At 41.5% G+C, this 13,351-nt stretch overlaps 1 protein-coding gene across 1 annotated transcript in view; it reads right to left on the bottom strand.

The window, feature by feature from the left end:
* Positions 1–13,143, bottom strand: part of epha8 (eph receptor A8) — a 49,120-nt gene extending 35,977 nt beyond the window's left edge. The window contains exons 1-4 of the mRNA XM_055221740.1: positions 13,095–13,143; positions 11,202–11,345; positions 8,665–8,814; positions 3,840–4,167 (exon numbers count right to left, since the gene is read on the bottom strand). Coding sequence (XP_055077715.1) covers positions 3,840–4,167; positions 8,665–8,814; positions 11,202–11,345; positions 13,095–13,130 — 658 coding nt within the window. The 5' untranslated portion in view covers positions 13,131–13,143. The remainder of the gene's footprint in view (positions 1–3,839; positions 4,168–8,664; positions 8,815–11,201; positions 11,346–13,094) is intronic.
* Between the last annotated feature and the right edge of the window lie 208 nt (positions 13,144–13,351).

Raw genomic sequence — 13,351 nt, 5'->3', positions numbered from 1 at the left:
CACTTTTAGCGGCGTGTCACGCAACCCTTGGCTTGGCGCGCACACATGATGTCGTGCTCTAGGCCTGAGCTCTGCACCTCTGTGAAGGAGGAGCACTTAGGCCTGCTCCTATGAACTGACACACATATACTACATGTCTGCCTCGCCCACTTAAGTCTGCAGGATCCTCCATCTTAGTCTGCTCTGGAAATACTGTCTGCTAGGGGGTCGTCCGAGAGAACTTTCTAGACAAAAGTGCGAAAACAGAACAACAAGAAGCAGCAAACTATGAAAATAAGCGATAATTTCTACATTTTCGTCATTTTCAGTGGCGTTTTTTGTGCGTCGTGTGTCATTTGTGACGCACAGGGAGGAACATGGCCTCACAAACGTTGCATTTGATCCAATTTATTACAAAAGACACAGTCAAAAACCACAAATCCCTGCATTCCACAAGATCTGTCCAACAAAAAAATGGGCAATATCATGGACATATTATCCAAAATTGACTTAAGGTTTCCCTCATTTTCTCACTCTCAGTTACATTTTGATTCATATTTGAGTAATTCTACATTTCTGTTTGCACTTATCCTCCATTTCTACTCACTTTTCTGCACAGAGATTATGTAAGAAATGTAATACAAATAGAAATGGTTCAAAAATGCTGCTCTCGACGTTTTTTTTTCTGCTGCTGGAGGATAATATGAAAGCCCGCGCCGGCAGAAAAGAGTCAGTTCTTCAGTTTTGAACACTTACAACAGCAGGTTATATTGAACAAAATGTAAGATTATAATCTACGTGTGATAATTTAATACTTAATCCTATTATGTACAGGTAAAAAGCACAATATCTCGACTTTTTTATGTCAGAGATCGTTACCAGATGACTCTCGGTGTTATTCGAATGTTACTTTATAGTTTTTTTTATTAAATCACAAACAAACTAGAGAATAAACATGGATATGCATAAAAACAACAAAATTATCAGAAATATTTTGATTTGCGGAGATGTACGGTATCATTTATCTTTCTTTTTTGGCGGATTTTTTAAAGGAACATTATTGACGTGTTTTGAACTGGTCTGGGCCGGGTCTAAACTGGTCTGAGCTGGCGTGGCCTGTTCCGGAGATGCTCGTCTGGAGCGATCGCTGTGGGGTGTGCGTGACTGTGGCAGACCGTGGTGAGCATGAATTAGCAAAGCGACCCAGTTTGGTGCCAGAGGAAAACCAGACACGGGCCGAGGGTACGCGTCTCTACTCCGGGCTCTTTCCATTTGATATAATGTCGTTCTAAATAAAGACGTTTGAAAACATTCTGTAGATTAGCAGACGTGTCATAAAATAAGGCCATCGGGGATCCCATCAGCCCACTCACCTGGATAAAAGCAGACATTAATCTAACAGCAGATGTGAGAGCTTTCTGCAGACATGTTATGGTATATTCTATAATGCTGCTGCTCAATGTTTTATGAGGAAAGAAGTGCTCTGTATGTACACGGCTTTAGGGGAGCGCCCAGACACAAGAGAACAGCTTTTATTCTCTAAATGTGGTATTAAGTATAGAATAAAACATTTTTATTTCATAATTTACACCACAGATCTGCACATTCAAACTTATAAATAATAAAAAATGACGTTCGAACATAAAAAAAAAAACGTTATTCCAGTTTTGCTCCTTCAACAACTTTGTCATTTATTGTATTTATTTATTTACGTTAATTGCATTTGCGCCATTATTATTGATTCATTCGTGTATTTTAAAAGTTGAAAGGGAAATGAAAATGTAGAGTGAAAATTACAATAAAATTAAAACGAAATGTGCAGAAAAACACTTCGTCAAGTTTAATTAGCGTAATTTTTGCTTTTATTGAGTAAAAGAAATAAAATTAAAATGACCAGGAGCTTTAAATGATCAAATCACGATCGCGGCGTCGGCAAAAAGTACAAAAAAACAAATTTGAAGTCGATAGGCGGCCTTTTGGAACAACGAGCGAAGGCCTAAACCAACACGTCAGCAGCAACTGGATTTTTTATTTATTTATTTATTTATTTGACATTTGGATCTTTACTTCCTAAAATTAAAAAATAAATCCAAGCAGGAAAAAATATTGAAAAAAAACGTATTTAATATGGTTTCACTGAAAGATTCCAAAGGCGTTTTTAAAAAGTAGATTGGCTCACATTAAAGTGGCACTTAAGACTCTTTTAACGCGTCTTATTTAACACAAGAGGAGTTAAGAGTTAAGTCGCGCTCAAAGGTGAGTATTTATATAAAAGTATTAGTAAAGTAACATGCTTTCTCCAGGACCAGCCCTAATGTCCTGCTTTGCATTCCTGCTCAGATGATAATTACCTGCCACTAATTAAAGCACGCCTTTTAGCCGCAGCCTCTGAAACACACACATAGACACAGACGCACACACACACACACACACACACACACCGGCCCAGGACCTGTAGGACCCCGCTCAGGTGTGTGCACATAGAGCTGCTGTAGCATCGCGTCCAGCTCGTTTAGCTGACAAACTGCTTTTAGCGTTTAATTATCCATGGCTGCGTGATTAATAGGTTTTAATTACCGTAACCCATGGCAACCTGAAACCCGCCCCGGTCCTGCGTCGGAGGTCAGTCAGTCCGCTGCACGGGGGGAAAGTCTCGTCCGGCTAAAGTAGATACTCGGCGACCTCCAAGCAGCTTTTGACCACAGAGTGAACTTATTCTTCCTTTGACTTTGATGTGGTCGCGGTGGCAGACAACAGCTTCAAACAGACTCCTTTATGCCGCCGCCAGAGGTTAGCACCTTCCAAAACGTTTTTTTTTTACATTCGACTCGCAGCCCTGCCCCAGCGCTCACCCCGATTCTACGTCAGATGTAATAATTCTCTTTTTTTTTAAATAGAAACACCAGTTGAGCGGACTATCTTTGAGTCTCTTTGGCGAAATTAAACTTTTAACGTCAGCGCGTGAAGAATAAGGTTTTAGATCGTTTTGCGTCGTTTGCGTGAGGATGATGAACGTGCGGCGAGGAAACGAGGTCAATCCGGGACACGAGTGAGTGAGATTTAACAGACGACACTCCAAACGTGTGAGATGCGTGAGCGACTGGTGCCAGATTTAACCCAGCAAGTCCACGTTTTTGTTATTACTCAACATTTCCTGGTGATATATTTGTTCTTACTCAACGTTTCATGGATGTTGTATCTGCTGTTTAGGTCCAGGCTGCAGCTCAAGGCCTAAACAACAGCGTGTCTACTCTTTTGTGTCTAATTGTAGTAAATTTAAGATGCAGATAGCACCTGTTTTAACGTAAATGAATGGCGTTTCTTAAGGTAACACAGTCGAGTTGTGAAGGAGAATCAAACTAGTCCAACTGTTCCCGGAAACCAGCTGAATATTACTGTTCATTTGCAAGAATCGCCGACTGAGCAGCACCGCAAACTGTCTGTTCTTTCAAAAAAATATGTAAAAGTGAGGGCGCGGACGAAGAAAATTGAAATTATGAACCGTTTACAAGCTGCGTTGTTGATGGAAATGACTGATATTTTCATTCAAATCATAAAAACTACATAAAAATGAATGAAAGGAAAGAGTGGAGATAAGATCCTACAGTCCAAAAACCAGACTCAGAACCCAAAAACACGTCTTTTCCCACGTCCCATGAAGCAATAACTTAAAATATATCATCGTTTAATTACTATTTTCTGCTTGACTAATACTATTATAGATTTAGTTTAATTGGCATCAGCAGCTGCGTAACTAAAGCCGGACAATAAATACAAAATATTATTGGACAAAATTCTACCTAAAACTTAAAATAGTTTGAGTAATTAATCCAAACGCAGTAAAATGAATTAATTATCACGTTCAGACTCACCCACGCAGGAGTCGCGGTGCTCCTCAAACCCGGCCGAGCACACGCAGCGTCCGATGGGCACTAGCCACTCCCCCTCGGCGCTGCAGTACATTTTGGGCGTGTCCCTCTCCTCCGCGTGGTCCAGACACTGTCCCCGGACCTCCACCAGAGAGGACGAGTCTGCGCCCGTCACCACGTCCGTGAACACGGCCAGGTTCCGGCTCACTCCCACGCAGCGTTTGTAGTAGACGCGCACCGAGGTCAGGGCGATGCACGCGCCGATGTCCTGGAACGCCAAGTAGAAGCCCCGCCGCGACAGAGGGCCCACGCCGCGCACCTGCGAAGACACGAGGAGACATTAATAACACTGTAATACTGCGAGAAAACATACGCAAATATACAAATCTCATCTGGCAGCAGAGTAAAGAGGAAAAACACGTTAATCAATGAGTCAAAAAATGATCACCTGCTTGAACTTTTAAAAGATTTTGAGCAATTTGATCTAAAGAATTTATTTTACATTGAATTAAATAAATATAACAGTGTAAAAAAAGACAAGTTATGTTTGAAGTTATGAAAAGAGAAGCTGGAGAGAGTAAATATACGTCTCCTGCAGCCAATCACACATGAAAGAAAAGATATACAGTCTGCAGCTTGTTATAAATTATTCCAATCTAAGCCATGAAAAAACATAAAAACGTTTAACTGGTGGATAAAACTCTTCCATTTTAGGATTTTATTAAAAGACTAAGTTCAGGAGGTGCTTCCAAATACAATGAATGCATCGTTTTACCCTCATATGTTTAAAAATTCCCTAATTACACTAATGCATTGATCAATTATTTACTCTAAATTGAATTGCGGCGCACATCCGCGCGGCGCCTGCGTATGAAGGTGTGGACTTGCTTCACAAAACATGGAACAATGATTGAATTTGTGGATGGAGTTTTGGCTGTGCTTTGGCAGCTCTCATTAATCAAACACTCTATTCCACTACAACAGAAAACACTACTTTTTTTCCGTTTCTATAGGCTCCGTCCCTGCGTCCCAGCTGACTCGCTCATTATCTGTGCAAATTCTATCAACAGTTCCAATAAAAGAGCATTTTGGACGCTCGGTAACGGGGAATAATATATGTATAATTATGTATACGAATGTTGAATGCAGCCCACTTTACAATAAACACGCTCCATGTTCAGTGTAACGTGCGTCTGAAGAGCCGTTAGTGTCCAGAGAGTTTGGACGTACAGGCAGATGGTACAACGTAATGTGTTTTTCTCATTTGATCTCATTTTCCTCTAACGTTTGTTACTACGAAGCCTGAACTGAGATGATGCATAATTTGTCATCGCTTATAGCTAAAATGTAAACACTGTGTATAACAAATAATCAAATCTATCACAAACTCTGCCCGTCTGTGGATTTGTCATACTGTGTGTAGTGAACCAATATGAGAAGTACAGCGATACGTGCAGTACTTCAGCTGCACATAAAATATACAAATATACAGATGATACGACACACAGGAAAAGAACAATTAAACACCGTGATATCCCGTGAAACTAGTGTTAAAGAGGACCCGAAGAGGACCCGAAGAGGAACCAAAGAGGAACCCGAAGAGGACCCAAAGAGGACTCAAAGAGGACCCAAAGAGGACCCATAGAAGACCCAAAGAGGACCCAAAGAGGACTTAAAGAGGACCCAAAGAGGACCGAAAAAGGACCCAAAGAGGACCCAATGAGCACTCAAAGAGGACCCAAAGAGGACCCAAAGAGGACTCAAAGAGGACCCATAGAGGACCCAAAGAGGACTCAAAGAGGACCTAAAGAGGAACCAAAGAGGACCCAAAGAGGACCCAAAGAGGACTCAAAGAGGACCCAAAGAGGACTTAAAGAGGACCCAAAGAGGACCCGAAGAGGACCCAAAGAGGACTTAAAGAGGACCCAAAGAGGACCCAAAGAGGACTCAAAGAGGACCCAAAGAGGACTTAAAGAGGACCCAAAGAGGACCCGAAGAGGACCCAAAGAGGACCCAAAGAGGACACAAAGAGGACCCGAAGAGGACCCAAAGAGGACCCAAAGAGGACGCAAAGAGGACCCAAAGAGGACTCAAAGAGGACGCAAAGAGGACCCAAAGAGGACGCAAGGAGGACTCAAAGAGGACCCAAAGAGGACTTAAAGAGGACCCAAAGAGGACTTAAAGAGGACCCAAAGAGGACTCAAAGAGGACCCAAAGAGGACCCATAGAGGACCCATGGAGGATCCAAAGAGGACACATAGAGGACCCGAAGAGGACCCATAGAAGACCCAAAGAGGACCCAAAGAAGACCCATAGAGGACCCAAAGAGGACTCAAAGAGGACACATAGAGGACCCAAAGAGGACCCATAGAGGACCCATAAAAGACCCAAAGAGGACCCATAGAGGACCCATAAAAGACCCAAAGAGGACTCAAAGAGGACCCAAAGAGGACTCAAAGAGGACCCAAAGAGGACTCAAAGAGGACCCAAAGAGGACTCAAAGAGGACTCAAAGAGGACCCCAAAGAGGACCCAAAGAGGACTCAAAGAGGACCCAAAGAGGACTCAAAGAGGACCCAAAGAGGACCCAAAGAGGACCCAAAGACGTGATGAGGCCTCGTCTCTTAGGTTGTGTCAGGAGACGAGCTGCAGTGTTCTGGCTCCTCTGTGAGCTCTGCAGCCCCTGGTCCAGCCCCAAATACAAAGAATTAACATCAACTACACACGTCAAATAGACATGAAGCCAGACAAACATATACTTCAAAAACTATGAGAGAATTTAACAAACAATACATGGACGTTGGGGAGATGATGTTGTCAAAGCTAACTACAATTTTGATACACAAGTGAAAAACAAGAACAAACTAAGACTAAACCTAAGACTAAAACTAAGACTAAAACTAAGACGCCACGACTGCTGCTGTAAATCTACACAGAAATAGACTGCGCGAGTTTCTGAGTAATATAACGTCTCTTCTTCCGTGCTACAGCAGCTCAAAGGCGGAGGAACACGTGCTTTTGTTGAGTGTGATTTGTGGAGACACTGATGCACTGCACAAAAGACACAGCTCCAATAGGAAATGTGTACAAACTGATTTGATGGATCAGAGATGGATAGACGATATTCTCCATTGTCAGATTGACTCCGCTCTCCAAAAGCATAAAGACTTGGCTAATTAGACACGTAATTATGAGCAGTGTGCTTCTGTCGAGTTTTAATCAGAGCGGTTTATCGCTTTATCAAATCCAAATCAGAAGTGAAACATATGTCGTTTAATAAGAAACTGTTTCGTTAATCTCTCCTCTCTGTGTGAAATGTGCCACTGCTAAAACTCATGGAGCGCTTTTAACCGAATGTGCTCTGCCGAAATCACCAGTTCATTGAAATGAGAGTTTTCTGGCTTTGTCGTTGTACATATATAAAAGAGAAATGAATGTGTAATCAGCCCTTTGACATCGAGATCCTGCGGCGTCACAAATCCACACGCTCATCTGTACAAACGTACACTCACGGATTACGTCATGTGAAAAGTTCAGGGAGACATTTCACTTTTTAGCTCATTTCCAACGTGAGAATCGTGTACGTTTAAAGAACATTCTTGGATTAACGGTTGAACTAAAGTGACCCATTCAAAGCGACCTGCCGTGATGCTGCTAAAGGCTGTTACATAAAGCGCACTGGAGGTAAAATCATTAAAATTCTTTTGCGGTAATTCTGTCGTTTTTCATTCAAGTCAAGACTCGATAAACACTTTTGATACATTCTAAGGGCCAGATATTCAACCGAACAACAAGAAACGGAACCTGAAAATATATTATTGTTTGTTTATTGTCAGTTTAACCTCCTGAGACCCGAGCTCTTGCAGGACTTTTTTTGCAAAAACTATTAAGTGCTTGAACACATACATTGTAAAAAATAAAATTAGAAACAATTGTGCCTCTAGGAACAATGTGTCTCATTTGTGCTGCTGACAGGAGCAGGAAGATATATGCCTTTAAATAAAAAAAAATAATAATAAAAAAAAATAAATAAAATAAATTAAAATACAATTAAAAAATAAAAAATAAATAAAAGAATAAAAATACAAAAATATAAAATCAAATAAAAAGAATACAAAAATTTAATTAAAATAAATTAAAGTAAAATAAAAATAAATTAAAATACAATAAAAAATCAAATCAAATAAAAAAAATCAAATAAAATAAGAATAAATAAAAAATAAAAAATAAATAAATATTCTAAACTCTTAGAAATATTCAAAATTGAACATAATCTTGTTGCTGTTCTTCTAAATATTTGCACTGTGGCCTAAACAATCCAAAAAGGTGGACACCAGGTCTCAGGAGGTTAAGCAGCGTCTGGGACAGTTTTATGAGCTAAATGCTTCAACATTAGATCAACAACATGCTAAAAAGCTAAGACACAGGTTAAATTAGGTTATGGCTGTGATTTCGGTTATGTTTTGGCAAATAGTGATTATGGCTAAGGTTAGAATCAGTTTAAAGAAAGTGAATCAAAGTCAGTATTCGGTTGTCCCTCACTATATCGCGGTTCTCACTGTTTTGTGGATTCTTTTAAACCATTGTCCATCAATCTTCTCCGTGCAGTGTGACTCTGAAGTTCTGTGTGTTTGCAATTTGTTTTCTCCCCGACAAAACCCACAACGTCGATGAAACGTTCTGCACCGACAAAGACGCCTACGAAGGTTTGAACTTTGAGAGAGTTTAAACAAGAGAGAAATGTGAGAAAAAGTTAACGCCTGTGTGAGAAAAGTGTATAAAGTGTGTGGTGAGGGGTTTTATTGGGTGGTGTGTACCTCTTTGTTGAGTTTGAGTCTCCGCACTCCCAGGTCCACTCCAGTGAAGCTCTCGTCTGCAGCGATAGTGTCGATCTTGATGAACTGGTTTTCTCTGATGGTTGAGCCCACGGCGCGGTCTGACTCGAAGTAGTACAAGTTAAAAGTCTCCTGCACAGATACACAAGACAATGGTGTTATAGATGCACCTAACTTCAGTATGTTCTTCAGTGTGTTCTTCAGTGTGTTCTTCAGTATATTCTTCAGTCTGTTCTTCTGTGTGTTCTTCAGTGCTCTCTTCAGTGTTCTCTTCAGTCTGTTCTTCAGTATATTCTTCAGTGTTCTCTTGAGTGTTCTCTTCAGTGTGTTCTTCAGTGTGTTCTTCAGTATATTCTTCAGTGTGTTCTTCAGTGTGTTCTTCAGTGTGTTCTTCAGTGTGTTCTTCAGTCTGTTCTTCAGTCCATTCTTCAGTCCATTCTTCAGTCCGTTCTTCAGTCTGTTCTTCAGTCTGCTCTTCAGTATATTCTTCAGTCTGTTCTTCAGTCCATTCTTCAGTCTGCTCTTCAGTCTGCTCTTCAGTCTGTTCTTCAGTCTGTTCTTCAGTCTGTTCTTCAGTATATTCTTCAGTCTGCTCTTCAGTCTGTTCTTCAGTATATTCTTCAGTATATTCTTCAGTCTGTTCTTCAGTCTGCTCTTCAGTATATTCTTCAGTATATTCTTCAGTCTGTTCTTCAGTCTGCTCTTCAGTATATTCTTCAGTATATTCTTCAGTCTGCTCTTCAGTCTGTTCTTCAGCCTGCTCTTCAGTCTGTTCTTCAGTGTTCTCTTGAGTGTTCCACCTGTGCGGTCCTGCAGTCGTTCCTCTCTCCATCGCGGGGTTAACACTCATTATCAGAGTCTGATTGTGGAGCTTTAAGAGAGTTATCTGAAAATAAGTCCTGGCCTCTGGCTGAATTTAAAAAGGTCCTGCAGCCTAGAAGTGATATCGAGAAGTCACTCACTCACACAGAAGAGGAAATAATACACTTAATTAGTATTGGGATTAAATTTACAATGTTAAAATTTGCCATTTTGCTCGACATTATTCCCAGGATGATTATATTGTTCAGTAGAAACAGGTTAGAATAAATACAAGACAAAATAACTAAGTGACGGATTCTTTCTCGTTCCAAAAAATGAAAAAATTACAATAATGAGGGAAAAAACAAATGTAATATTAGAGTCCGGCGCGTCCCATTTCTGCTGCGCTGTCACATTGAAGCCTAAGGGCACTAAATATATTGCAGTATCGTATTGAAGCTGCAGTGTGTGTCTTTTATCTCGTAGCATTTATATTTGCTCATAGATTATTGTAAAAGCAGCAGCCCAGAAAGAAAGAGTTTGCCGTTTTACACTTTGGGGTGAGGTTGGTCCACTCTGTCACAAACATGAGCTTCTGTCTGAAACGTAATCCAAAAATCAACATAATCCACCCACGTGAACGAGCGGCGTGAGTTAAAGGGTTCGTTAAAGCACAAAACGAGTTGTGACTGTCACCTCCACAGTGAGTCTCCTCCTTTCACCGTCAGGAACAGGAAAATCATGTAAAGCAGCTTAAATATCAACCCTGTTTTCGCACAGTCTGGAGTGACGAAACAAAAAACAAAAAACAAAAAACAAGCTCTTGACACTGAACACTCAACATATAAGACAATCCAGAGAGAGATTCCTGTGACGACGTCAGGAGGTGTCAGTGGAGGTAAAATGTACTGCAACTGTGACTTTGAAGTAACTCCCCAAGTAAAAAAAGTTTCATCTTGGTTTGGTCCTGATTTGGCCTTGGTTTGGTCTTGGTTTGGTCTTGGTTTGGTCTTGGTTTGGTCTTGGTTTGGTCCTGGTTTGATCCTGGTTTGGTCCTGGTTTCATCTTGGTTTGGTCCTGGTTTGGACCTGATTTGGTCTTGGTTTGGTCCTAGTTTTAGTCCTGGTTTTATGTTGGTTTGGTCTTGGTTTGGTCTTGGTTTGGTCTTGGTTTGGTCTTGGTTTGGTCTTGGTTTGGTCTTGGTTTGGTCTTGGTTTGGTCCTAGTTTGGTCCTGATTTGGTCCTGGTTTGGTCCTGGTTTAGTCCTGGTTTCATGTTGGTTTGGTCCTTGTTTGGTCCTGGTTTGGTCTTGGTTTGGTCCTTGTTTGGTCTTGGTTTAGTCCTGGTTTAGTCCTGGTTTCATGTTGGTTTGGTCCTTGTTTGGTCCTGATTCGGTCCTGGTTTGGTCCTGGTTTAGTCCTGGTTTCATGTTGGTTTGGTCTTGGTTTGGTCCTGGTTTGGTCCTGATTTAATCTTGGTTTGGTTTTGAAAGTGTTAAAAAGTGTTAGATTCTTCTGTTTGCTGTGTGAAATAAATAATCAGCTCCTCTTTAAAACCATGAGAGCTGTGCCAGGGCTCAGGCTGAACACTGCACGTCTTTATTTAGCAGTACATATTTAAAGTTGATACAGTACATATTTAAAGTTGATGCAGTACATATTTAAAGTTGATGCAGTACATATTTAAAGTTCCTCTGGTGTGATTGTGAGTCGGATTACCTTGCAGGTGCCCAGGACTCCGGGCATGCTGTTACAGTCTCGGAGCGTGAATTTGACCTCGATGTAGATCCTCCTGGCTCCCTCCCGTGGGATCCAGCCTGTCCTCAGCCAGTTGTTCTGACTGGGGCTCATCACGTTGCACACCTGCACAGTTCAACACACTCACGTTACACACTATACACACTCTACACGCACACGTTTGGTACAGGACGACTGGTCTGCAGCTGGTCAGTATTTTTAGGAATAGAGATGGCAATGAAAGAAGAACTACTGGATTAAACAGACTGTGAAATAATGTTGTGTGTTATTCTGTTATTCCTGACACCAAGTGGAGTCCATAGAGGTAAAATGTGTGTATTTGATAGTAAATAATTCACATTTTTACATTTTTTAATTCACCAATTAGTTCTTTTGTCTTGGTTTTTAATGTTTTTGCTTTTTTAAATATTAATTTTGTACTAGTTGTGTATTTGTTTGTTGATGGTTGGTCAAAAAAAGGGAAATGTTAATTAATTTTATTGGTCAAAAACAGTAATGAGGCAAGACTGAACTGTACTACACTCTTACTCTGCACTTTTTGTACTTTTACTCATCTCACTCTCAAGAACCATAGAGACACAAACACAAAAGGACTGATTTAAGTCTGTTAATTTGAACCACATCCCTGAAGTACAGTTATTTTGTTCAGTGAAATAAAAACAAGACGCCGTTGTCAATGACACCCTCAGAATTCCTCTTGGTGCAGACACACTCGTCCTGATTTGGTCTTGGTTTGGTCTTGGTTTGGTCCTGGTTTGGTCTTAGTTTAGTCTGGTTTGGTCCTAGTTTTGTCCTAGTTTAGTCCTGGTTTGGTCCTAGTTTGGTCCTGGTTTGGTCCTGATTTGGTCCTGGTTTAGTCCTAGTTTTGTCCTGGTTTAGTCCTGGTTTAGTCCTGGTTTGGGCCTGGTTTAGTCCTGGTTCAGTCCTGTTTCAGTCCTGGTTCAGTCCTGGTTCAGTCCTGGTTCAGTCCTGGTTTAGTCCTGGTTTAGTCCTGGTTTAGTTCTGGTTTGGTCCTGGTTTAGTCCTGGTTTAGTCCTGGTTTAGCCCCGGTTTAGTCCCGGTTTAGTCCCGGTTTAGCCCCGGTTTAGCCCCGGTTTAGTCCCGGTTTAGTCCTTGCTTGGTCCTGGTTTGGTCCTGGTTTGGTCCTGGTTTGGTCCTTGTTTAGTCCTGGTTTAGTCCTGGTTTAGCCCTGGTTTAGCCCTGGTTTAGTCCTGGTTTAGTCCTGGTTTAGTCCTGTTTAGTCCTGGTTTAGTCCTGTTTTAGTCCTGGTTTAGTCCTGGTTTAGTCCTGGTTTAGTCCTGTTTTAGTCCTGTTTTAGTCCTGGTTTTGTCCTGGTTTGGTCCTGGTTTGGTCCTGGTTTGGTCCTGGTTTGGTCCTGGTTTGGTCCTGGTTTAGTCCTGGTTTAGTCCTGGTTTAGCCCTGGTTTAGCCCTGGTTTTGTCCCGGTTTAGTCCCGGTTTAGTCCTTGTTTAGTTCTGGTTTAGTCCTGGTTTAGCCCTGGTTTAGCCCTGGTTTAGTCCTGGTTTAGTCCTGGTTTAGTCCTGTTTAGTCCTGGTTTAGTCCTGGTTTAGCCCTGGTTTAGTCCTGGTTTAGTCCTGTTTAGTCCTGGTTTAGCCCTGGTTTAGTCCTGGTTTAGCCCTGGTTTAGTCCTGGTTTAGTCCTGGTTTGGTCCTGTTTTAGTCCTGGTTTAGTCCTGGTTTAGTCCTGGTTTAGCCCTGGTTTAGTCCTGGTTTAGTCCTGTTTAGTCCTGGTTTAGCCCTGGTTTAGTCCTGGTTTAGCCCTGGTTTAGTCCTGGTTTGGTCCTGTTTTAGTCCCGGTTTAGTCCTGGTTTAGTCCTGGTTTAATCATATCTTACCTGATACGTGTGGATTGGGGCAAAGTACTCGTCCATCTCATTTATGGAGTCCCACTGCAAAGATAAGAAAAGACGATTGATGTTTGTGTCTCAGCCTCTTCTGTCTCACATGACGGTGACGGGGGGACGTCTGCGGGCCCCTGACTTTGTCCCCGGCCACATTACAGCATTATTAACTCAGTCCACATGTGACAAACGTGACAACAGAGTGACAGCTTCCTCGTACGCCGAGTTTATGTCCCAAAAGACACTTCAAG

The sequence above is a fragment of the Periophthalmus magnuspinnatus genome, chromosome 5, assembly GCF_009829125.3.
Source record: "Periophthalmus magnuspinnatus isolate fPerMag1 chromosome 5, fPerMag1.2.pri, whole genome shotgun sequence".
In the NCBI taxonomy this organism is placed as follows: Eukaryota; Metazoa; Chordata; class Actinopteri; order Gobiiformes; family Gobiidae; genus Periophthalmus; species Periophthalmus magnuspinnatus.
The sequence above is the reverse complement of the archived record's forward strand: the minus strand, read 5'-3'. Positions and strand labels throughout refer to the sequence as shown.